The sequence below is a fragment of the Drosophila obscura genome, unplaced genomic scaffold (genome assembly GCF_018151105.1).
Source record: "Drosophila obscura isolate BZ-5 IFL unplaced genomic scaffold, ASM1815110v1 contig_31, whole genome shotgun sequence".
NCBI classification, from domain to species: domain Eukaryota; kingdom Metazoa; phylum Arthropoda; class Insecta; order Diptera; family Drosophilidae; genus Drosophila; species Drosophila obscura.
This window is the reverse complement of record NW_024542819.1, coordinates 343,198-368,821: the sequence shown is the minus strand read 5'-3', so window position 1 is coordinate 368,821 and position 25,624 is coordinate 343,198. Positions and strand designations below refer to the sequence as shown.

The window sequence follows — 25,624 nt, the reverse complement described above, 5'->3', positions numbered from 1 at the left end:
AACCAATTCAAGAACTACAGACAGAGCAACAGAACTCTAAAACAATGGCGCAGTCAGTGGTAGAATTTTTAAACACTGCCGGTAAATAAATTCCGGAATTTGACGGAAGGGCAGAAAAGTTTCTTAGACGCTCTAAAACTAGTCGACTCCATTAAAGGAGTACACGACATTCAAGCCGTCGCCATTGTAAAAACAAAGATTAAGGGAACAGCCCGTAACTTCGTTGGCAATGAAACTACCCTTCAACATATTATCAGCAAATTTTAAAAAAACGGTAAGGGGAGAGTCGGTAGAAGTACTTTCTGCCAAATTAATGAATTTAAAACACAAAACCAAAGCAGCAAATGACTGCACAAAAGAAGTAGAGTCCCTTACAAAATTGCTTGAAACGGCTTACATATCAGATGGCCTTTCTTTTAAATTAGCAACCAAATATTCTACGCAACGGGCCGTTAAATCCATACCTAAGAACTGCTCCATCGATACAGTTAAACTTATCATGGAAGCGGGTTCATTTAATACTATGGACGAGGCAGTTTCCAAATTTATAAATGCCTGCACCCAACACACAGGGCATACAGACACGAAATATGGAAACCGCCCTTTTAACAATTATCGGGGACGTGAGCATGGTAATTTTAATAATAGAGGAAATAGTTACAGAGGAAATAGTAACCGAAATTTTTACAATGACAACAATAATGGCAACCACAATAACCAGAAAAGAACCAGTAGCATTCGTACTATAGATACTGAAGCATCAAAAAACACAAATGCTCCACCACAAAACTAGCAATAAAGAAAAAGAAAAATTCGATGTCAATATATACGTTTAATCTCCACCTTAGCAGCTACATAACAACAAAAACAATTTTAAATAATAGCAAAAGTACATTTTTAGTGTAAACAGGTGCCGACATCTCAGTGTTTAAAATAAATGAAATAAATTCTTAAAACAAAATATACCCTTCACAGACAACAAACCTTAACGGTATTGGCAATGGAACTATTAGGTACGGTAGATGCTGATTTAATTTGCGAAAATTGGTTAATAGAACACAAATTTCACATAGTACCGGGAGACTCTCCAATAAATTTTACAGGAATTTTACAGCAAGACTTCATAAAAAAATACAATTGTCTTTTAGACTATCAGCCCAATCCAGATTGAATTATTCTCAGGCCAGTAGACAATTTCCAAATACCCAATTCCTACGTGTAGGTGCCCCAACATATAATTACATAGCGCGGTCAGGTAATGTACATTAATTCCAATACGGATATTTTTATCCCACACAGGTGCCTGGAATTTTCATAGCGAATTCAATATGCAAGAGCAATAATGATTACATTAAAATAGTAAATCCAACCACCCAAAACGTAGCTATCAATCATAGTATCATTGCATTGCAAGATAGAAAACTATGATATTCTTCTTAATAACAAACAGTTACCGAACAACAAATTCGACTGTAGGCAACTCGTACTCGGATTGAAATGTACATGATAATGAATAGGAACAATAGAAATGCCAAAACATTTTCCAAAAGTCCATACCACATATTTAATCCTGTTTAATAGATGAAACTATTAGAAATTCAAAGTCCGAGTGAATTGAATTGTAATTCAGAGGAACCATAATCCAACCAGCTACCAACTGAGTCTGACCGTCAGGAGTACGAACAACGCCTTTCATTTTTTTTGTCGGAAGATTCTTCGAGAGAATTTTTTCGACCCATTTTCCTCTGATGACGCTTTTATTGTCTCCGCTATCTAATAGCGCAAGGTAGCTCTCACCGAGTATCTCAACCGGAGTAAAAGGACGAATATCGCTCGCTTTGTGAACGATCGAGGAGACTGTGACGTGAAGTAAGCTTCTTTTTCGCTTCCAAAATTCGGGGCGTTCGCTCCGCTGAACGAGACGGTTTGGGTTTACGTCCGGTAATAAGGTGTAAATTTTGGACAATCCGACGTTAGCCCTGGATGCGGTCGCGTCTCGTTGACCGACGGACATCCTGGGATAAGTTTTCCGTAGTCGATCTACATTTTGCACAGTTGGGCTTGTACGTATCAGGTACACAACAACCGTAACAGAAAATACGACGACGTTTTAGGCATTCCTGGTATTTGTGACCCTGTTCTTCGCAATTCCAGAATTTACTATTTTCGGAAGATCGGAGTGCACAAAGTTCGTTAAGGGAGTCCTCTTCCTTTTCGGAATTATCCTCAGCTTCTTCGTCATGTCTCATGGAGTTGACAAGCCGCTTGCTATTTAATACTTCGTGTCGCGAAAGAGGCTTCGACTTCAGATTTCGAAAGAATTCCTCATGCCTGTGACACTCTTTGCGGAAGGTCGCTAAATCTGGAGTTTCGACATGAAGCAATTCGAGCTTCAGCTCCGACTTAAAATTTTCGCGAACCTCAATGGTGACATCACCATCCTGCATATGATCTCGTAAGGAGTCTGCGAGAGATAGCATCGCATCTAAAACCTCGTCAAAGCTCTCATTACTAACCTGTTTGCGCCGACGCATGGCTGCTTTGATCTCTCGATCCGAACGTTGATCATGGTATCTCTCTTGCAAACGGCTGCATAACTCATACCAGTCAAGGTTATTCGTGGTCCTATGAACACGCCAATAAAATGACAAGGCTGAATCAGTAAACAAGAGACTGGCAAACTGCGCCAGTAATGTTAAGTTTCCATTTAAACAATTATTGGTAAGACAATTCACTCTATAAATGAAGTTTCATTGGATGTCAACCAATCCAATAAACACGACCTGTAGGATTTGTGCTTGCATTGGGTTTCTACAATGTCGGTGTCCAATGTAGTGTCATTGCATATAGTAGTGTACGACTACCTCGCCGAGATTAACATTTAGATTGTCAGTACTTCGCCTAACCGCTATTGTAAAAATTTATGATTAAGGGGAAAACAAATTAATCTTTAAGACCTAAACGATTTTTTTAGAACTTCGAAAATAATGGCAAGAATTGTGAGGGTCTCCTATCAGGCACCTGCGCAGCAGAAGGAATGTCTTCGGATATTATAACCTTACGTCCGTAAACAGATAGAAAAAATCCATTTAGTTGAAGATCTTTTCGAGTAAAAGAGGAGCATGACCGAATTCTCCAGCCTGAACAAGTCTCAACAACCCTCCGTGTCACCTTACAACAGCCCATTGTTATTAGTTTCCAAAAAATCGTTACCTAATAGCGACGAAAACAGATGGAGATTAGTTATTGATTACAGAGGTATCAACAAAAAACTTATTGCAGACAAGTTCTCATTGCCCAGAATATATGATATTTTAGACAAACTTGGAAGAGCTAAGTATTTCTCTTGCTTGGACCTAATTTCAGGTTTTCAACCAGATTGAATTATGCCCAGAATCAAGAGATATTACATCTTTCATAATGGTACATATAGGTTTAGAAGATTACTTTACGGACTCAAAATAGCCTTTGTAAAACACATGCTTAACAACCTTCAAGATGTATTTGAAATCTGTAGAAAATTCAATCTTAAACTACATCCAGATAAATGTAAATATTTTTAGTCATGAAGTTACATATTTAGGTCATAAATGCACAAATCATGGAATTTTACCCGATGATAGCAAATATAGTGCTATTAAAAATTACCCGATCCCTAAATCAGCAGATGACACTAAGCGTTTTGTTGCATTTTGTATTTATTATAGAAGATTTATTCCACATTTTGCAGAGTATTTTAACAAGGCTAAATAGAAACGAGAAGGAACGTGTGAGTCGCTTCTGGTGACGCGACTCTACTTATACCCGTACTCAGTCAGTATATACATTTTTGAGCTTATGATTTTTTTAGAATTTTAGAATTAAAAAAAATTTTACATTTTACATTTTTTTGCTACATCTGTTATCAACATCTACGTCTACAATGTATATTTTGCATCTAACATGTAGATTATAGATGTACCATTTATATTCTACATCTCCTCCGCTAGGGGTTGCACTGAACGAGGCAGAGTGTGCGAGCGAGAAAGAGAATGAGTACAGTGTCTCTGGCAGGGGGAGGCAGAGGAAGCAACAGAAAATTAATTTCTTCATTATGGCTATATATATTCGGCAATCTGGTAGATATGGGCATTCTCTACGATACTGCGTTTTTAGTTTTATCGTATCTTTAAAATTGTGCCTGCCACAGATTTTCGTCCTTTGTGTGGGCGGAAGGGGGCGGGGCGAAATTTTGAAATACACTTGTAGCAGTGTGATATCACATGAGTCTGGAAACCAAATTTGGTTACCCTTACTCTTACAGTCTCTGAGATCCAGGCGCTCAACCAGACGGATGCTGATCAAGAATATATATACTTTATGGGGTCGGAAACGTTTCCTTCTCTGCGTTACACACATCCACTTTTACCACAAATCTAATAACTTAACTTTTTTAACTCTTAACTCTTTTTTGAGTACGGGCATAAAAAAAAATTAAATTACATATATATTAATCTAATTGTAAAAGCACTGCGATACCCTTACTGCAGAACTTTTTAGAGGGTAAATGGAGTCACATCCTGCACAAAAAATTAGGTAGGGATATTGTTAATGAACAAATAATGAATAATAAATAAGGAAATTATGGAATATTAGTAATGGAATGGTCATTAAATATAGAAAAAATATTACAGTACAAGGAGGATTACAAGAAATCATATAAATGTATCAATAAGACGACATATATCTCAAACACAACAATAAATAAGCATTCATTTATTTTGGTTTAAACAATATAAAACAATAAATTCATATAGGAGAACCCAGATATGACAATTCACAAAAACATGAAATAGTAGACATTTATAACCGTATTTTGACCAAACTTAAAAATTTAATAGATAAACATTCATTAAATATAATAGTCCCGAACTGCATTAACAAGCCCATAATTTTCATTATGCTAGAAGAAGAACCAATTCAAGAACTACAGACAGAGCAACAGAACTCTAAAACAATGGCGCAGTCAGTGGTAGAATTTTTAAACACTGCCGGTAAATTAATTCCGGAATTTGACGGAAGGGCAGAAAATTTGCAAAGTTTCTTAGACGCTCTAGAACTAGTCGACTCCATTAAAGGAGTACACGACATTCAAGCCGTCGCCATTGTAAAAACAAAGATTAAGGGAACAGCCCGTAACTTCGTTGGCAATGAAACTACCCTTCAACATATTATCAGCAAAAAAAAAAAAACGGTAAGGGGAGAGTCGGTAGAAGTACTTTCTGCCAAATTAATGAATTTAAAACACAAAACCAAAGCAGCAAATGACTACACAAAAGAAGTAGAGTCCCTTACAAAATTGCTTGAAACGGCTTACATATCAGATGGCCTTTCTTTTAAATTAGCAACCAAATATTCTACGCAACGGGCCGTTAAATCCATACCTAAGAACTGCTCCATCGATACAGTTAAACTTATCATGGAATTTCCAAATTTATAAATGCGTGCACCCAACACACAGGGCATACAGACACGAAATATGTAAACCGCCCTTTTAACAATTATCGGGGACGTGAGCATGGTAATTTTAATAATAGAGGAAATAGTTACAGAGGAAATAGTAACCGAAATTTTTACAATGGCAACAATAATGGCAACCACAATAACCAGAAAAGAACCAGTAGCATTCGTACTATAGATACTGAAGCATCAAAAAACACAAATGCTCCACCACAAAACTAGCAATAAAGAAAAAGAAAAATTCGATGTCAATATATACGTTTAATCTCCACCTTAGCAGCTACATAACAACAAAAACAATTTTAAATAATAGCAAAAGTACATTTTTAGTGTAAACAGGTGCCGACATCTCGGTGTTTAAAATAAATGAAATAAATTCTTAAAACAAAATATACCCTTCACAGACAACAAACCTTAACGGTATTGGCAATGGAACTATTAGGTACGGTAGATGCTGATTTAATTTGCGAAAATTGGTTAATAGAACACAAATTTCACATAGTACCGGGAGACTCTCCAATAAATTGTACAGGAATTTTACAGCAAGACTTCATAAAAAAATACAATTGTCTTTTAGACTATCAGCCCAATCCAGATTGAATTATTCTCAGGCCAGTAGACAATTTCCAAATACCTCAATTCCTACGTGTAGTGTGCCCCAAATTCATATAATTACAATAGCTGCAAGGTCAGAAGTAATAAGAAATACAGCAATTAATTCCAAATACGAAGATATTTTTATCCCAGCACAAGAGTTGCAAACTGGAATTTTCATAGCGAATTCAATATGCAAGAGCAATAATGATTACATTAAAATAGTAAATCCAACCACCCAAAACGTAGCTATCAATCATAGTATCATTGCATTGCAAGATAGAAAACTATGATATTCTTCTTAATAACAAACAGTTACCGAACAACAAATTCGACTGTATGCAACTCGTACTCGGATTGAAATGTACATGATGATGAATAGGAACAATAGAAATGCCAAATCTTTTCCAAAAGTCCATACCACATATTTAATCCTGTTTAATAGATGAAACTATTAGAAATTCAAAGTCCGAGTGAATTGAATTGTAATTCAGAGGAACCATAATCCAACCAGCTACCAACTGAGTCTGACCGTCAGGAGTACGAACAACGCCTTTCATTTTTTTTGTCGGAAGATTCTTCGAGAGAATTTTTTCGACCCATTTTCCTCTGATGACGCTTTTATTGGCTCCGCTATCTAATAGCGCAAGGTAGCTCTCACCGAGTATCTCAACCGGAGTAAAAGGACGAATATCGCTCGCTTTGTGAACGATCGAGGAGACTGTGACGTGAAGTAAGCTTCTTTTTCGCTTCCAAAATTCGGGCGTTCGCTCCGCTGAACGAGACGGTTTGGGTTTACGTCCGGTAATAAGGTGTAAATTTTGGACAATCCGACGTTAGCCCTGGATGCGGTCGCGTCTCGTTGACCGACGGACATCCTGGGATAAGTTTTCCGTAGTCGATCTACATTTTGCACAGTTGGGCTTGTACGTATCAGGTACACAACAACCGTAACAGAAAATACGACGACGTTTTAGGCATTCCTGGTATTTGTGACCCTGTTCTTCGCAATTCCAGAATTTACTATTTTCGGAAGATCGGAGTGCACAAAGTTCGTTAAGGGAGTCCTCTTCCTTTTCGGAATTATCCTCAGCTTCTTCGTCATGTCTCATGGAGTTGACAAGCCGCTTGCTATTTAATACTTCGTGTCGCGAAAGAGGCTTCGACTTCAGATTTCGAAAGAATTCCTCATGCCTGTGACACCTCTTTTGCGGCTGTACGTTGTCTGGTAAAGTGTACCATACCAGTAGGTTGGGTCATTGCCATAAATAGGTGTACGACAATTATGTACCTCGCCAGATTAATCATTTAGATTGTCAGTACTTCGCCTAACCGCTATTGTAAAAATTTATGATTAAGGGGAAAACAAATTAATCTTTAAGACCTAAAAGATTTTTTTAGAATTTCGAAAATAATGGCAAGAATTGTGAGGATCTCCTATCAGGCACCTGCGCAGCAGAAGGAATGTCTTCGGATATTATAACCTTACGTCCGTAAACAGATAGAAAAAATCCATTTGGTTGAAGATCTTTTCGAGTAAAAGAGGAGCATGACCGAATTCTCCAGCCTGAACAAGTCTCAACAACCCTCCGTGTCACCTTACAACAGCCCATTGTTATTAGTTTCCAAAAAATCGTTACCTAATAGCGACGAAAACAGATGGAGATTAGTTATTGATTACAGAGGTATCAACAAAAAACTTATTGCAGACAAGTTCCCATTGCCCAGAATATATGATATTTTAGACAAACTTGGAAGAGCTAAGTATTTTTCTTGCTTGGACCTAATTTCAGGTTTTCAACCAGATTGAATTATGCCCAGAATCAAGAGATATTACATCTTTCATAATGGTACATATAGGTTTAGAAGATTACTTTACGGACTCAAAATAGCCTTTGTAAAACACATGCTTAACAACCTTCAAGATGTATTTGAAATCTGTAGAAAATTCAATCTTAAACTACATCCAGATAAATGTAAATATTTTTAGTCATGAAGTTACATATTTAGGTCATAAATGCACAAATCATGGAATTTTACCCGATGATAGCAAATATAGTGCTATTAAAAATTACCCGATCCCTAAATCAGCAGATGACACTAAGCGTTTTGTTGCATTTTGTATTTATTATAGAAGATTTATTCCACATTTTGCAGAGTATTTTAACAAGGCTAAATAGAAACGAGAAGGAACGTGTGAGTCGCTTCTGGTGACGCGACTCTACTTATACCCGTACTCAGTCAGTATATACATTTTTGAGCTTATGATTTTTTTAGAATTTTAGAATTAAAAAAAATTTTACATTTTACATTTTTTTGCTACATCTGTTATCAACATCTACGTCTACAATGTATATTTTGCATCTAACATGTAGATTATAGATGTACCATTTATATTCTACATCTCCTCCGCTAGGGGTTGCACTGAACGAGGCAGAGTGTGCGAGCGAGAAAGAGAATGAGTACAGTGTCTCTGGCAGGGGGAGGCAGAGGAAGCAACAGAAAATTAATTTCTTCATTATGGCTATATATATTCGGCAATCTGGTAGATATGGGCATTCTCTACGATACTGCGTTTTTAGTTTTATCGTATCTTTAAAATTGTGCCTGCCACAGATTTTCGTCCTTTGTGTGGGCGGAAGGGGGCGGGGCGAAATTTTGAAATACACTTGTAGCAGTGTGATATCACATGAGTCTGGAAACCAAATTTGGTTACCCTTACTCTTACAGTCTCTGAGATCCAGGCGCTCAACCAGACGGATGCTGATCAAGAATATATATACTTTATGGGGTCGGAAACGTTTCCTTCTCTGCGTTACACACATCCACTTTTACCACAAATCTAATAACTTAACTTTTTTAACTCTTAACTCTTTTTTGAGTACGGGCATAAAAAAAAATTAAATTACATATATATTAGTCTAATTGTAAAAGCACTGCGGTACCCTTACTGCAGAACTTTTTAGAGGGTAAATGGAGTCACATCCTGCACGAAAAATTAGGTAGGGATATTGTTAATGAACAAATAATGAATAATAAATAAGGAAATTATGGAATATTAGTAATGGAATGGTCATTAAATATAGAAAAAATATTACAGTACAAGGAGGATTACAAGAAATCATATAAATGTATCAATAAGACGACATATATCTCAAACACAACAATAAATAAGCATTCATTTATTTTGGTTTAAACAATATAAAACAATAAATTCATATAGGAGAACCCAGATATGACAATTCACAAAAACATGAAATAGTAGACATTTATAACCGTATTTTGACCAAACTTAAAAATTTAATAGATAAACATTCATTAAATATAATAGTCCCGAACTGCATTAACAAGCCCATAATTTTCATTATGCTAGAAGAAGAACCAATTCAAGAACTACAGACAGAGCAACAGAACTCTAAAACAATGGCGCAGTCAGTGGTAGAATTTTTAAACACTGCCGGTAAATTAATTCCGGAATTTGACGGAAGGGCAGAAAATTTGCAAAGTTTCTTAGACGCTCTAGAACTAGTCGACTCCATTAAAGGAGTACACGACATTCAAGCCGTCGCCATTGTAAAAACAAAGATTAAGGGAACAGCCCGTAACTTCGTTGGCAATGAAACTACCCTTCAACATATTATCAGCAAAAAAAAAAAAAACGGTAAGGGGAGAGTCGGTAGAAGTACTTTCTGCCAAATTAATGAATTTAAAACACAAAACCAAAGCAGCAAATGACTACACAAAAGAAGTAGAGTCCCTTACAAAGTTGCTTGAAACGGCTTACATATCAGATGGCCTTTCTTTTAAATTAGCAACCAAATATTCTACGCAACGGGCCGTTAAATCCATACCTAAGAACTGCTCCATTGATACAGTTAAACTTATCATGGAATTTCCAAATTTATAAATGCGTGCACCCAACACACAGGGCATACAGACACGAAATATGTAAACCGCCCTTTTAACAATTATCGGGGACGTGAGCATGGTAATTTTAATAATAGAGGAAATAGTTACAGAGGAAATAGTAACCGAAATTTTTACAATGGCAACAATAATGGCAACCACAATAACCAGAAAAGAACCAGTAGCATTCGTACTATAGATACTGAAGCATCAAAAAACACAAATGCTCCACCACAAAACTAGCAATAAAGAAAAAGAAAAATTCGATGTCAATATATACGTTTAATCTCCACCTTAGCAGCTACATAACAACAAAAACAATTTTAAATAATAGCAAAAGTACATTTTTAGTGTAAACAGGTGCCGACATCTCGGTGTTTAAAATAAATGAAATAAATTCTTAAAACAAAATATACCCTTCACAGACAACAAACCTTAACGGTATTGGCAATGGAACTATTAGGTACGGTAGATGCTGATTTAATTTGCGAAAATTGGTTAATAGAACACAAATTTCACATAGTACCGGGAGACTCTCCAATAAATTGTACAGGAATTTTACAGCAAGACTTCATAAAAAAATACAATTGTCTTTTAGACTATCAGCCCAATCCAGATTGAATTATTCTCAGGCCAGTAGACAATTTCCAAATACCTCAATTCCTACGTGTAGTGTGCCCCAAATTCATATAATTACAATAGCTGCAAGGTCAGAAGTAATAAGAAATACAGCAATTAATTCCAAATACGAAGATATTTTTATCCCAGCACAAGAGTTGCAACTGGAATTTTCATAGCGAATTCAATATGCAAGAGCAATAATGATTACATTAAAATATTAAATCCAACCACCCAAAACGTAGCTATCAATCATAGTATCATTGCATTGCAAGATAGAAAACTATGATATTCTTCTTAATAACAAACAGTTACCGAACAACAAATTCGACTGTAGGCAACTCGTACTCGGATTGAAATGTACATGATGATGAATAGGAACAATAGAAATGCCAAATCTTTTCCAAAAGTCCATACCACATATTTAATCCTGTTTAATAGATGAAACTATTAGAAATTCAAAGTCCGAGTGAATTGAATTGTAATTCAGAGGAACCATAATCCAACCAGCTACCAACTGAGTCTGACCGTCAGGAGTACGAACAACGCCTTTCATTTTTTTTGTCGGAAGATTCTTCGAGAGAATTTTTTCGACCCATTTTCCTCTGATGACGCTTTTATTGGCTCCGCTATCTAATAGCGCAAGGTAGCTCTCACCGAGTATCTCAACCGGAGTAAAAGGACGAATATCGCTCGCTTTGTGAACGATCGAGGAGACTGTGACGTGAAGTAAGCTTCTTTTTCGCTTCCAAAATTCGGGCGTTCGCTCCGCTGAACGAGACGGTTTGGGTTTACGTCCGGTAATAAGGTGTAAATTTTGGACAATCCGACGTTAGCCCTGGATGCGGTCGCGTCTCGTTGACCGACGGACATCCTGGGATAAGTTTTCCGTAGTCGATCTACATTTTGCACAGTTGGGCTTGTACGTATCAGGTACACAACAACCGTAACAGAAAATACGACGACGTTTTAGGCATTCCTGGTATTTGAGACCCTGTTCTTCGCAATTCCAGAATTTACTATTTTCGGAAGATCGGAGTGCACAAAGTTCGTTAAGGGAGTCCTCTTCCTTTTCGGAATTATCCTCAGCTTCTTCGTCATGTCTCATGGAGTTGACAAGCCGCTTGCTATTTAATACTTCGTGTCGCGAAAGAGGCTTCGACTTCAGATTTCGAAAGAATTCCTCATGCCTGTGACACTCTTTGCGGAAGGTCGCTAAATCTGGAGTTTCGACATGAAGCAATTCGAGCTTCAGCTCCGACTTAAAATTTTCGCGAACCTCAATGGTGACATCACCATCCTGCATATGATCTCGTAAGGAGTCTGCGAGAGAGAGCATCGCATCTAAAACCTCGTCAAAGCTCTCATTACTAACCTGTTTGCGCCGACGCATGGCTGCTTTGATCTCTCGATCCGAACGTTGATCATGGTATCTCTCTTGCAAACGGCTGCATAACTCATACCAGTCAAGGTTATTCGTGGTCCTATGAACACGCCAATAAAATGACAAGGCTGAATCAGTAAACAAGAGACTGGCAAACTGCGCCAGTAATGTTAAGTTTCCATTTAAACAATTATTGGTAAGACAATTCACTCTATAAATGAAGTTTCATTGGATGTCAACCAATCCAATAAACACGACCTGTAGGATTTGTGCTTGCATTGGGTTTCTACAATGTCGGTGTCCAATGTAGTGTCATTGCATATAGTAGTGTACGACTACCTCGCCGAGATTAACATTTAGATTGTCAGTACTTCGCCTAACCGCTATTGTAAAAATTTATGATTAAGGGGAAAACAAATTAATCTTTAAGACCTAAAAGATTTTTTTAGAATTTCGAAAATAATGGCAAGAATTGTGAGGGTCTCCTATCAGGCACCTGCGCAGCAGAAGGAATGTCTTCGGATATTATAACCTTACGTCCGTAAACAGATAGAAAAAATCCATTTGGTTGAAGATCTTTTCGAGTAAAAGAGGAGCATGACCGAATTCTCCAGCCTGAACAAGTCTCAACAACCCTCCGTGTCACCTTACAACAGCCCATTGTTATTAGTTTCCAAAAAATCGTTACCTAATAGCGACGAAAACAGATGGAGATTAGTTATTGATTACAGAGGTATCAACAAAAAACTTATTGCAGACAAGTTCCCATTGCCCAGAATATATGATATTTTAGACAAACTTGGAAGAGCTAAGTATTTCTCTTGCTTGGACCTAATTTCAGGTTTTCAACCAGATTGAATTATGCCCAGAATCAAGAGATATTACATCTTTCATAATGGTACATATAGGTTTAGAAAATTACTTTACGGACTCAAAATAGCCTTTGTAAAACACATGCTTAACAACCTTCAAGATGTATTTGAAATCTGTAGAAAATTCAATCTTAAACTACATCCAGATAAATGTAAATATTTTTAGTCATGAAGTTACATATTTAGGTCATAAATGCACAAATCATGGAATTTTACCCGATGATAGCAAATATAGTGCTATTAAAAATTACCCGATCCCTAAATCAGCAGATGACACTAAGCGTTTTGTTGCATTTTGTATTTATTATAGAAGATTTATTCCACATTTTGCAGAGTATTTTAACAAGGCTAAATAGAAACGAGAAGGAACGTGTGAGTCGCTTCTGGTGACGCGACTCTACTTATACCCGTACTCAGTCAGTATATACATTTTTGAGCTTATGATTTGTTTAGAATTTTAGAATTAAAAAAAAATTTTACATTTTACATTTTTTTGCTACATCTGTTATCAACATCTACGTCTACAATGTATATTTTGCATCTAACATGTAGATTATAGATGTACCATTTATATTCTACATCTCCTCCGCTAGGGGTTGCACTGAACGAGGCAGAGTGTGCGAGCGAGAAAGAGAATGAGTACAGTGTCTCTGGCAGGGGGAGGCAGAGGAAGCAACAGAAAATTAATTTCTTCATTATGGCTATATATATTCGGCAATCTGGTAGATATGGGCATTCTCTACGATACTGCGTTTTTAGTTTTATCGTATCTTTAAAATTGTGCCTGCCACAGATTTTCGTCCTTTGTGTGGGCGGAAGGGGGCGGGGCGAAATTTTGAAATACACTTGTAGCAGTGTGATATCACATGAGTCTGGAAACCAAATTTGGTTACCCTTACTCTTACAGTCTCTGAGATCCAGGCGCTCAACAAGATGGATGCTGATCAAGAATATATATGTATACTTTATGTGGTCGGAAACGTTTCCTTCTCTGCGTTACACACATCCACTTTTACCACAAATCTAATAACTTAACTTTTTTAACTCTTAACTCTTTTTTGAGTACGGGCATAAAAAAAAATTAAATTACATATATATTAGTCTAATTGTAAAAGCACTGCGGTACCCTTACTGCAGAACTTTTTAGAGGGTAAATGGAGTCACATCCTGCACAAAAATTTAGTAAGGGATATTGTTAATGAACAAATAATGAATAATAAATAAGGAAATTATGGAATATTAGTAATGGAATGGTCATTAAATATAGAAAAAATATTACAGTACAAGGAGGATTACAAGAAATCATATAAATGTATCAATAAGACGACATATATCTCAAACACAACAATAAATAAGCATTCATTTATTTTGGTTTAAACAATATAAAACAATAAATTCATATAGGAGAACCCAGATATGACAATTCACAAAAACATGAAATAGTAGACATTTATAACCGTATTTTGACCAAACTTAAAAATTTAATAGATAAACATTCATTAAATATAATAGTCCCGAACTGCATTAACAAGCCCATAATTTTCATTATGCTAGAAGAAGAACCAATTCAAGAACTACAGACAGAGCAACAGAACTCTAAAACAATGGCGCAGTCAGTGGTAGAATTTTTAAACACTGCCGGTAAATTAATTCCGGAATTTGACGGAAGGGCAGAAAATTTGCAAAGTTTCTTAGACGCTCTAGAACTAGTCGACTCCATTAAAGGAGTAAACGACATTCAAGCCGTCGCCATTGTAAAAACAAAGATTAAGGGAACAGCCCGTAACTTCGTTGGCAATGAAACTACCCTTCAACATATTATCAGCAAAAAAAAAAAAAAACGGTAAGGGGAGAGTCGGTAGAAGTACTTTCTGCCAAATTAATGAATTTAAAACACAAAACCAAAGCAGCAAATGACTACACAAAAGAAGTAGAGTCCCTTACAAAATTGCTTGAAACGGCTTACATATCAGATGGCCTTTCTTTTAAATTAGCAACCAAATATTCTACGCAACGGGCCGTTAAATCCATACCTAAGAATTGCTCCATCGATACAGTTAAACTTATCATGGAATTTCCAAATTTATAAATGCGTGCACCCAACACACAGGGCATACAGACACGAAATATGTAAACCGCCCTTTTAACAATTATCGGGGACGTGAGCATGGTAATTTTAATAATAGAGGAAATAGTTACAGAGGAAATAGTAACCGAAATTTTTACAATGACAACAATAATGGCAACCACAATAACCAGAAAAGAACCAGTAGCATTCGTACTATAGATACTGAAGCATCAAAAAACACAAATGCTCCACCACAAAACTAGCAATAAAGAAAAAGAAAAATTCGATGTCAATATATACGTTTAATCTCCACCTTAGCAGCTACATAACAACAAAAACAATTTTAAATAATAGCAAAAGTACATTTTTAGTGTAAACAGGTGCCGACATCTCGGTGTTTAAAATAAATGAAATAAATTCTTAAAACAAAATATACCCTTCACAGACAACAAACCTTAACGGTATTGGCAATGGAACTATTAGGTACGGTAGATGCTGATTTAATTTGCGAAAATTGGTTAATAGAACACAAATTTCACATAGTACCGGGAGACTCTCCAATAAATTGTACAGGAATTTTACAGCAAGACTTCATAAAAAAATACAATTGTCTTTTAGACTATCAGCCCAATCCAGATTGAATTATTCTCAGGCCAGTAGACAATTTCCAAATACCTCAACTCCTACGTGTAGTGTGCCCCAAATTCATATAATTACAATAGCTGCAAGGTCAGAAGTAATAAGAAATACAGCAATTAATTCCAAATACGAAGATATTTTTATCCCAGCACAAGAGTTGCAAACTGGAATTTTCATAGCGAATTCAATATGCAAGAGCAATAATGATTACATTAAAATAGTAAATCCAACCACCCAAAACGTAGCTATCAATCATAGTATCATTGCATTGCAAGATAGAAAACTATGATATTCTTCTTAATAACAAACAGTTACCGAACAACAAATTCGACTGTAGGCAACTCGTACTCGGATTGAAATGTACATGATGATGAATAGGAACAATAGAAATGCCAAATCTTTTCCAAAAGTCCATACCACATATTTAATCCTGTTTAATAGATGAAACTATTAGAAATTCAAAGTCCGAGTGAATTGAATTGTAATTCAGAGGAACCATAATCCAACCAGCTACCAACTGAGTCTGACCGTCAGCAGTACGAACAACGCCTTTCATTTTTTTTGTCGGAAGATTCTTCGAGAGAATTTTTTCGACCCATTTTCCTCTGATGACGCTTTTATTGGCTCCGCTATCTAATAGCGCAAGGTAGCTCTCACCGAGTATCTCAACCGGAGTAAAAGGACGAATATCGCTCGCTTTGTGAACGATCGAGGAGACTGTGACGTGAAGTAAGCTTCTTTTTCGCTTCCAAAATTCGGGCGTTCGCTCCGCTGAACGAGACGGTTTGGGTTTACGTCCGGTAATAAGGTGTAAATTTTGGACAATCCGACGTTAGCCCTGGATGCGGTCGCGTCTCGTTGACCGACGGACATCCTGGGATAAGTTTTCCGAAGTCGATCTACATTTTGCACAGTTGGGCTTGTACGTATCAGGTACACAACAACCGTAACAGAAAATACGACGACGTTTTAGGCATTCCTGGTATTTGTGACCCTGTTCTTCGTAATTCCAGAATTTACTATTTTCGGAAGATCGGAGTGCACAAAGTTCGTTAAGGGAGTCCTCTTCCTTTTCGGAATTATCCTCAGCTTCTTCGTCATGTCTCATGGAGTTGACAAGCCGCTATTTAATACTTCGTGTCGCGAAAGAGGCTTCGACTTCAGATTTCGAAAGAATTCCTCATGCCTGTGACACTCTTTGCGGAAGGTCGCTAAATCTGGAGTTTCGACATGAAGCAATTCGAGCTTCAGCTCCGACTTAAAATTTTCGCGAACCTCAATGGTGACATCACCATCCTGCATATGATCTCGTAAGGAGTCTGCGATAGATAGCATCGCATCTAAAACCTCGTCAAAGCTCTCATTACTAACCTGTTTGCGCCGACGCATGGCTGCTTTGATCTCTCGATCCGAACGTTGATCATGGTATCTCTCTTGCAAACGGCTGCATAACTCATACCAGTCAAGGTTATTCGTGGTCCTATGAACACGCCAATAAAATGACAAGGCTGAATCAGTAAACAAGAGACTGGCAAACTGCGCCAGTAATGTTAAGTTTCCATTTAAACAATTATTGGTAAGACAATTCACTCTATAAATGAAGTTTCATTGGATGTCAACCAATCCAATAAACACGACCTGTAGGATTTGTGCTTGCATTGGGTTTCTACAATGTCGGTGTCCAATGTAGTGTCATTGCATATAGTAGTGTACGACTACCTCGCCGAGATTAACATTTAGATTGTCAGTACTTCGCCTAACCGCTATTGTAAAAATTTATGATTAAGGGGAAAACAAATTAATCTTTAAGACCTAAAAGATTTTTTTAGAATTTCGAAAATAATGGCAAGAATTGTGAGGGTCTCCTATCAGGCACCTGCGCAGCAGAAGGAATGTCTTCGGATATTATAACCTTACGTCCGTAAACAGATAGAAAAAATCCATTTGGTTGAAGATCTTTTCGAGTAAAAGAGGAGCATGACCGAATTCTCCAGCCTGAACAAGTCTCAACAACCCTCCGTGTCACCTTACAACAGCCCATTGTTATTAGTTTCCAAAAAATCGTTACCTAATAGCGACGAAAACAGATGGAGATTAGTTATTGATTACAGAGGTATCAACAAAAAACTTATTGCAGACAAGTTCCCATTGCCCAGAATATATGATATTTTAGACAAACTTGGAAGAGCTAAGTATTTTTCTTGCTTGGACCTAATTTCAGGTTTTCAACCAGATTGAATTATGCCCAGAATCAAGAGATATTACATCTTTCATAATGGTACATATAGGTTTAGAAGATTACTTTACGGACTCAAAATAGCCTTTGTAAAACACATGCTTAACAACCTTCAAGATGTATTTGAAATCTGTAGAAAATTCAATCTACACTTAAACTACATCCAGATAAATGTAAATATTTTTAGTCATGAAGTTACATATTTAGGTCATAAATGCACAAATCATGGAATTTTACCCGATGATAGCAAATATAGTGCTATTAAAAATTACCCGATCCCTAAATCAGCAGATGACACTAAGCGTTTTGTTGCATTTTGTATTTATTATAGAAGATTTATTCCACATTTTGCAGAGTATTTTAACAAGGCTAAATAGAAACGAGAAGGAACGTGTGAGTCGCTTCTGGTGACGCGACTCTACTTATACCCGTACTCAGTCAGCATATACATTTTTGAGCTTATGATTTGTTTAGAATTTTAGAATTTAAAAAAAATTTTACATTTTACATTTTTTTGCTACATCTGTTATCAACATCTACGTCTACAATGTATATTTTGCATCTAACATGTAGATTATAGATGTACCATTTATATTCTACATCTCCTCCGCTAGGGGTTGCACTGAACGAGGCAGAGTGTGCGAGCGAGAAAGAGAATGAGTACAGTGTCTCTGGCAGAGGAGAGGCAGAGGAAGGAAGCAGAGGCAGAGGATTCGGCAATCTGGTAGATATGATGGGCATTCTCTACGATACTGCGTTTTTAGTTTTATCGTATCTTTAAAATTGTGCCTGCCACAGATTTTCGTCCTTTGTGGGGGCGGAAGGGGGCGTGGCGAAATTTTGAAATACACTTGTAGCAGTGTGATATCACATGAGTCTGGAAACCAAATTTGGTTACGCTTACTCTTATAGTCTCTGAGATCCAGGCGCTCAACAAGACGGATGCTGATCAAGAATATATGTATATACTTTATGGGGTCGTAAACGATTCCTTCTCTGCGTTACACACATCCACTTTTACCACAAATCTAATATACCCCTTAACTCTATTTTAAGTACGGGTAGGGTATACACTTATGGACAAAAATATAAGATTTGCTTTTTTTTAACTTTTAATTTCTAGTTCATATCTTCTCTAATCTCAACAAATCAAAGTTTTTTCAAATCTTATATTAATTGTCTTTAAAGAAATAGTAAAAACAGTTTCACACACCCTTTAATTTACAAGAAAAAGGTGTATGACGCAAAACATTAACCTGTAGCTTATTAAGATAACTATTTGGTTGCAGAAGGTAAGGTATTAGGAAAATATAACTTAATATAGACTTAGCAACCATTAAAATTGTATAAGATAGGTCGTGGTCGTCACTGCAGTGTGGAGGAGAGAAGGCTCATTCGACGACTCCGAGATGAGGGAAAAACTTATAAATCCATTGCCAGGTTAATGAAACTATCTCCAAACTTCGTAACCAATGCCAAAAACCGAAAAAAATAGGTTAAACTCGGGGAGCACCCAGAAAATCATCATCTAAGACCGACGATCGCATGGTTCAGTTGGTTAAACGCGACCCGTTCAAGTCCTCCAGGACGATTGCCAACGAAATTGGGAATATTGTGTCATCACGGACCGTTCGGCGACGATTGGCAATAGCAAACCTACCAGGTAGGATTGCTCGCAGGGTTCCTTTGCTTCGTTCGGCAAATTTACACATGACGAAAAAATGTGCACTTGATCGTATAACCTGTTGCGGACCGGAGGGTGAGAAATAATGGCTTAATATCCTCTGGAGTGACGAAACCAAGATAAATTTATTTGGAAATGATGCCAAAAGGAATGTTCGTCGTCCGAAAGGCAAAGAATTTGATGTACCTGGCAACATGTAAAACTGTGAAACATGGAGGTGGTAGCCTAATGGTATGGGGCTTCTTTTCATGGTATGGTGTTGGTCCGATTCATCGTATTGACGGAATATGGGTCAGATTCGTATAAGAAGGTCTATTGGATACGGTGATGCTACCATATGCCGAGGATAATATGCCACTCTTATGGAAGTTCCAGCAGGATAATTACCCGAAGCACGCCTCTCGAGTAGTAAAGGATTGGTTCCGAGAGCAAAGTGTGGATGTTCTTGGGTGGCCAAGTCAATCCCCGGACCTAAATCTAATCGAGAACCTCTGGGGTGAACTCAAAAAAGAGGTCGGAAAGACTTTTTGACAAAATAAAAATCAATAAGATTGGAAAAAACTTTGATTTGTTGAGATTAGAGAAGATATGAACTAGAAATTAAAAGTTGAAAAAGAAAAAAAAGCGCACTTATTATTTTGTCCATAAGTGTAATAAATAATATTTCGCAGTTGCCTGGCCACACAGGCAACTCCGAATAAACAACAAAATGACTTTTATTACAATAAAAACAATGCCACATACTCTGGCTATCATTTTAAAAAAAAAGGCATGAAATTTGGTGCACGCCTTGCGGAGAAATGAAACAGGCTTTTAAACACACACTTTTGAACCAAATTTATGAATTTTTGGATTAATTTTTAAATCTTGAGGAACCTATTTATATAAAAGTAAAAATTTGTTTGTGCAAACTATGCCACATTCTCCGGCTATCATTTAAAAAAAAAAACGCATGCAATTTGATGCACGCGTTGCGCAGATAGCCGCTTACACAAAGATTTTCTCTACAAATTATAGTATAGAATATTTGCAGCCATGCCCTCAAAAACAGATATAAACGAGATATGTATGTACTTCGTAACAAATTAGCACGAAATCTCAGTGTATATACATATGTGATAAATATATAAATTATTCTTACATGCGCCATGTAGGTTCATCTGGAAATTCCACAACAAGAGTATCTTTATCCTGACTTTCTCCCAGTCGATGATAGTATAGTTTTTGATTTTCATTTTGTTTTGTCTCAGAGCCATCCGTTTTTCCACATTGCTCAGAATATCTCTATAATAAAATTATTATTATCAGTATTATTATTATCGGTATTATTATTTTCAGTATAATTATTGTTATTATCAGTATTATTATTATTATTATCAGTATTATTATTATTATTATATTCAGTATTATTATTATTATGTACGAACTGCCTAATTTAGTTTAAATACAGTGAGAACTGAACTTTTCAAAGCAGAAAAAATATTTTTTTTTATTGAAGTATCATTAAAAAAATGTTTCAGAAAGTATTTCGAAGGAATCTACGGAAGGCTGTGTTGCCCGATGGTCAGAAAAGCTTACTACGGACGGTGGGAAAAAAGTTTAATATTTATGAATTTCTTGAGCGCTTTCGGTAATTTAATAATAAAAATCCACGCATCTGACAGGGAATTCAAAATTTTTAGTTTTTATCCATTCTAAAAAATAAAAATTTATAATTTGTGTTGTTTGGCTATTAAGAGTTTTTAACAGCCGTTGAAACTCAGTTATTGTTAAGAAAAGGTTTAGCGTTTCAATGGTTAATTTTGTCCAATTTATTTCGTATTGGTAAGTATGCGTCAGTATGACCGATATAATAAAGTGAAGCGATGGATACGAAAATTATCTCTCAACTAGCTACACGGGCAGATGGGCGGACTTGCCAGCGCCCTATGCAGCAAGTCTTGAAAGAGAGCGAAAGCGAGAAATGAAAGGAGAGCAGCTCGGAGCAGATGCTAAGCCGAGCACGAACGTCATATGGAACGCGAGAGACCAGCTTAGATGCTGCAACTGCAACAAAAAAGCGATGAAGGCGAGATAGAAATGAAAGAGCGGCCGCTGCCGTGCATAGACATAGGCTAATTAACAGTGATTTGTACAGTGGACAGTGCAAATAATAAACAATGAGGATGATGTACGTTAGGCTGCTCCACTAATTATTATCTAAAGAATTTACGACTAAATAACGGGCTGGGAAACCCGACATGTGTGTTTCTATGAAAAGATGTGAAATTTGCAACGTATTGTGAATCTTCTAGATATTGTAGCACCTTTTCATGAAAATTTCTTTATTCGTTCAGAAGTTATTAATTTTTCAAGCTGAAATGTTGGAGTCCTCACAGCGCCACAGTATTGTAAAATGAAACGAGAAGGAACGTGTGAGTCGTTTCTGGGGACACGACTCTACTTATACCCGTACTCAGTCAGTATATACATTTTTGAGCTTATGATTTTTTAGAATTTTAGAAAAAAAAAAAAAATTTACATTTTACATTTTTTTGCTACATCTGTTATCTACATCTACATATACAATGTCTATTCTACATTTAACATGTAGATTGTACATGTTCCATTTAGATTCTACATCTCCTCCGCTAGGGGTTGCTCGCGCACTGAACGCGGCAGAGTGTGCGAGGGAGAAGGAAAATGAGTTGCGTTGTCGTTTGCCGGAGGGGGCACGGGAAGCAACTGAAAATTAATTTCTTCATTCTGGCTATAATTATGATCCGATCTGATTCAGATTCGGCAGTCTGGTAGATATGGGCATTCTCTACGATACTGCGTTTTTAGTTTTATCGTATCTTTAAAATTGTGCCTGCCACAGATTTTCGTCCTTTTTGGGGGCGGAAGGGGGCGGGGCGAAATTTTGAAATACACTTGTAGCAGTGTGATATCACATGAGTCTGGAAACCAAATTTGGTTTCTCTAGCTCCTATAGTCTCTGAGATCTAGGCGCTCATCAAGACGGACGGACGGACAGACGGACGGACAAACGGACATGGCTATATCGACTCGGCTATTGATGCTGATAAAGAATATATATACTTTATGGGGTCGGAAACGTTTCCTTCTCTGCGTTGCACACATCCACTTTTACCACAAATCTAATATACCCCTTAACTCTTTTTTGAGTACGGGTATAATAAAGGAAATTATAGGTATGTATCTCTATTGAAACGTCAAAATTTGTCTCAAAAAAACTGTTGGACCAATTTTGTTTAATATGACAGTCGTATTGAACAAACTACAGCGCAATAGCTTTTTCAGACTTTCTCATCATCCACATTTACGTATAAAAGTGAGTTCACTGGGATGTTACAATCAACGAAAATACATACATACATATGTAGCTGTAAATTTGCCATTCAACTCAAAAAATACCGCTCTTTGGTTTTTGGTAAAGTTACATCGACTTGGTTTTTATTACGAAGGGTTTTATTATTATCTGTTGAAAAAATTAAAATATTTCATAAGCACTTTAGGGCTAGACAGACTACATAATTGGGAAGCAGCCGGTTAGAACTTGATTAAAAATCAGCTGTTTCCACTGACAGTCACGTTAAACATTCTGATGTGCCATCCGAGTAGAATCAGTGGAAGCAAACATGGCTATCCACAGTCGAATTCTCGTCGAACACAACAAAATTGGCGAGCTAATTCGCCTGTGGATACCTACCTTTATGATATAAGGCGATAAGAGTTGCATTGACCGAAAAAATCTCTGCAAGATGTTGTAAAGTGAATTGCTTTAAAGGTGCCAGGGTGAGATCTAGGATAGTCTCGCTTCTAGCATCGTATAACTTATGTCGAAGACTCTGACATTAGCTCAACATGTTCCTTGCATTCCATTTTTGATTGACGCTTCTTCGTTATCCTTCGCCTCTGACCGCGGCTCGATGCCTCGTCTGGCTTCGTCTGTTTGTCAATAGCGAGGCACAGTCGGTCCCCGTCATGACCAAGCCGTACAATATATTCTTGTATATCGGACATACCGTTTTGAACCATTCGCTTGTGCGAGGGGACCGAGTTCTGCGAGTCACCATTTTAGCATAGCAACTAAAAATTAAATTTTTTATTCTGGCTATAATAATGCTCCGATCTGATTCAGATTCGGCAATCTGTTAGATATGGTCATTCTCTGCGTTTTTAGTTTTATCGTATCTTTAAAATTGTGGCTGCCACAGATTTTCGTCCTTTATGGGGCGGGCCAAATTTTGAAATACGTTTGTAGCAGTGTGATATCACATGAGTCTGGAAACAAAATTTGGTTTCTGTAGCTCTTATAGTATCTGAGATCTAGGCGCTCATCAAAACGGACAGACAGACATGGGTATTGATGCTGATCCAGAATATATGTATATTAGGCTGGGCCAAAAAACTTTTTTTTTCGAAATTCAAACGGGACACCCCCTAGTTCTGTTACCTTGCATTTAATAGTAATTTACATGATTTTATTTATTTTTTATTTATTAGAGGTTGCTACCGAATTATACAAAAAAAAAACTTAATTAAAAAAATTAAAAAAAAAAATTTTGCTAATGAGTTGGATAATTGGTAAAATCTATTGCATATATATTGATACCATTCATATCGTCATTAATCAGTTATTGGCAGTAAAAAACCTGCACAAGTTTTTGCGAACTAGTTATTTAAATATACAGTGATGGAAAAAATAATAGCAACGGAATGCGCATTCAAATTTAAAACCAAATATTTTATTTTAGGAGCAAATTGTTTGAATAAAAACAACTTTGATTGGTTTCAGGATAATGGGTAGATTCTCTTTTGGGCTCCTTTCGTACAAATTATGAGCTAGGTACACTAATTTGTAGGAAGATCACGTTTTTGTCTTGGAAAAAATAATAGAAACGCATTCAAATTTTTGTTCTTATATTGTAATAAAACGGTTAAAATCGAATTATATATATAATATATTATCGCCAAAAGACAAAAGAAGATATGAAATACCTATTCCTAAGGTTCCCGTTTTTGTTGTTGTTAATTTTCGGTTCAGAATGGGTCGTGGAGTATATTGTAGTGATATTAAAAGAAAACATATCCTACATCTAAAAACTGAAGGCCACACAAGGTCAGATAGTAACACATATCTAAAATGGATTTTAAAAAAGTGTTTCGATTTACTACAAAAAATAGCGAGACACACGCGTAAAAAGTCCGCAACATGGGTTAATTTCGACAGGCGCATTGTCTGAAAATCCTAAATCGACAGTACAATTCTGAATAGGGAATACCATTATTGATGAACTGGTGGATTCCATAGGTCGCAGATGGGTCGAAGTCACTAAAAATCGCGGTGTCACTTCACAATATATAAGCTAAAAGTTAACCGCCTAGTAGGTTAAATTTTTTGAAGATAAAAACGGTTTTTCATAGCTTTAAGTCGGCCGTTTCTATTATTTTTTCTAGGCCCTAATAACGAAAAAATTAATTTTTGCTACACTAATTTTTTTTTTAATTATTATTTTGTTATGTTTTGATACATAACTGTATAGACTATCAATCAAAATTATTAACTTAAAAAAAAAAATATATTGACTGAAGAAAATTTTGAAAAATGGGAAAAAAATTTCTATTATTTTTTCCATCAATTTATCAACCTCAGCTGAACTTCTTGATTTTCACCAATCGGTCATTTTTTACACTGTAACTGAAAAAAAAAAAAATTAAAACACCATATTATAAATATGAACTAGTTTCTAAGTTTCAATATTATTTGAACAAACCGAAGAATTAAATTTCTTTTTAATGTATATTTACCCAAACATTTGTATTTTCTTTTCGTGGTAGCAACTCCCAAACATTAAACTAAAAATCTGAAAAAATTGTATAATTTTATTGAATAGCAAAGAACAGAGTTGGGGGGGTGTCCACTTGAAAAAACAGAAACAAAATTTTTTGGTCAAATTTTGGCCCAGCCTAATGTACATATATACTTTGAGGTCGGAAACGTTTCCTTCTCAGCGTTACACACATCCACTTTTGCCACAAATCTAATATACCCTTTTACTCTTTTTGAGTAGGGGTATAAAATTCACTTTTCAAAAGGAACTTATAATTTTCCTTTAAC

At 36.4% G+C, this 25,624-nt stretch overlaps 1 protein-coding gene across 1 annotated transcript in view; it reads right to left on the bottom strand.

The window, feature by feature from the left end:
- The window catches only part of LOC111078216 (prolyl endopeptidase), an 87,907-nt gene that overhangs the window by 60,956 nt on the left and 1,327 nt on the right, over nucleotides 1-25,624 (bottom strand). The window contains exon 3 of the mRNA XM_022372791.2: nucleotides 20,642-20,784. Within this exon, the coding sequence (XP_022228483.1) occupies nucleotides 20,642-20,784 (143 nt within the window). The remainder of the gene's footprint in view (nucleotides 1-20,641; nucleotides 20,785-25,624) is intronic.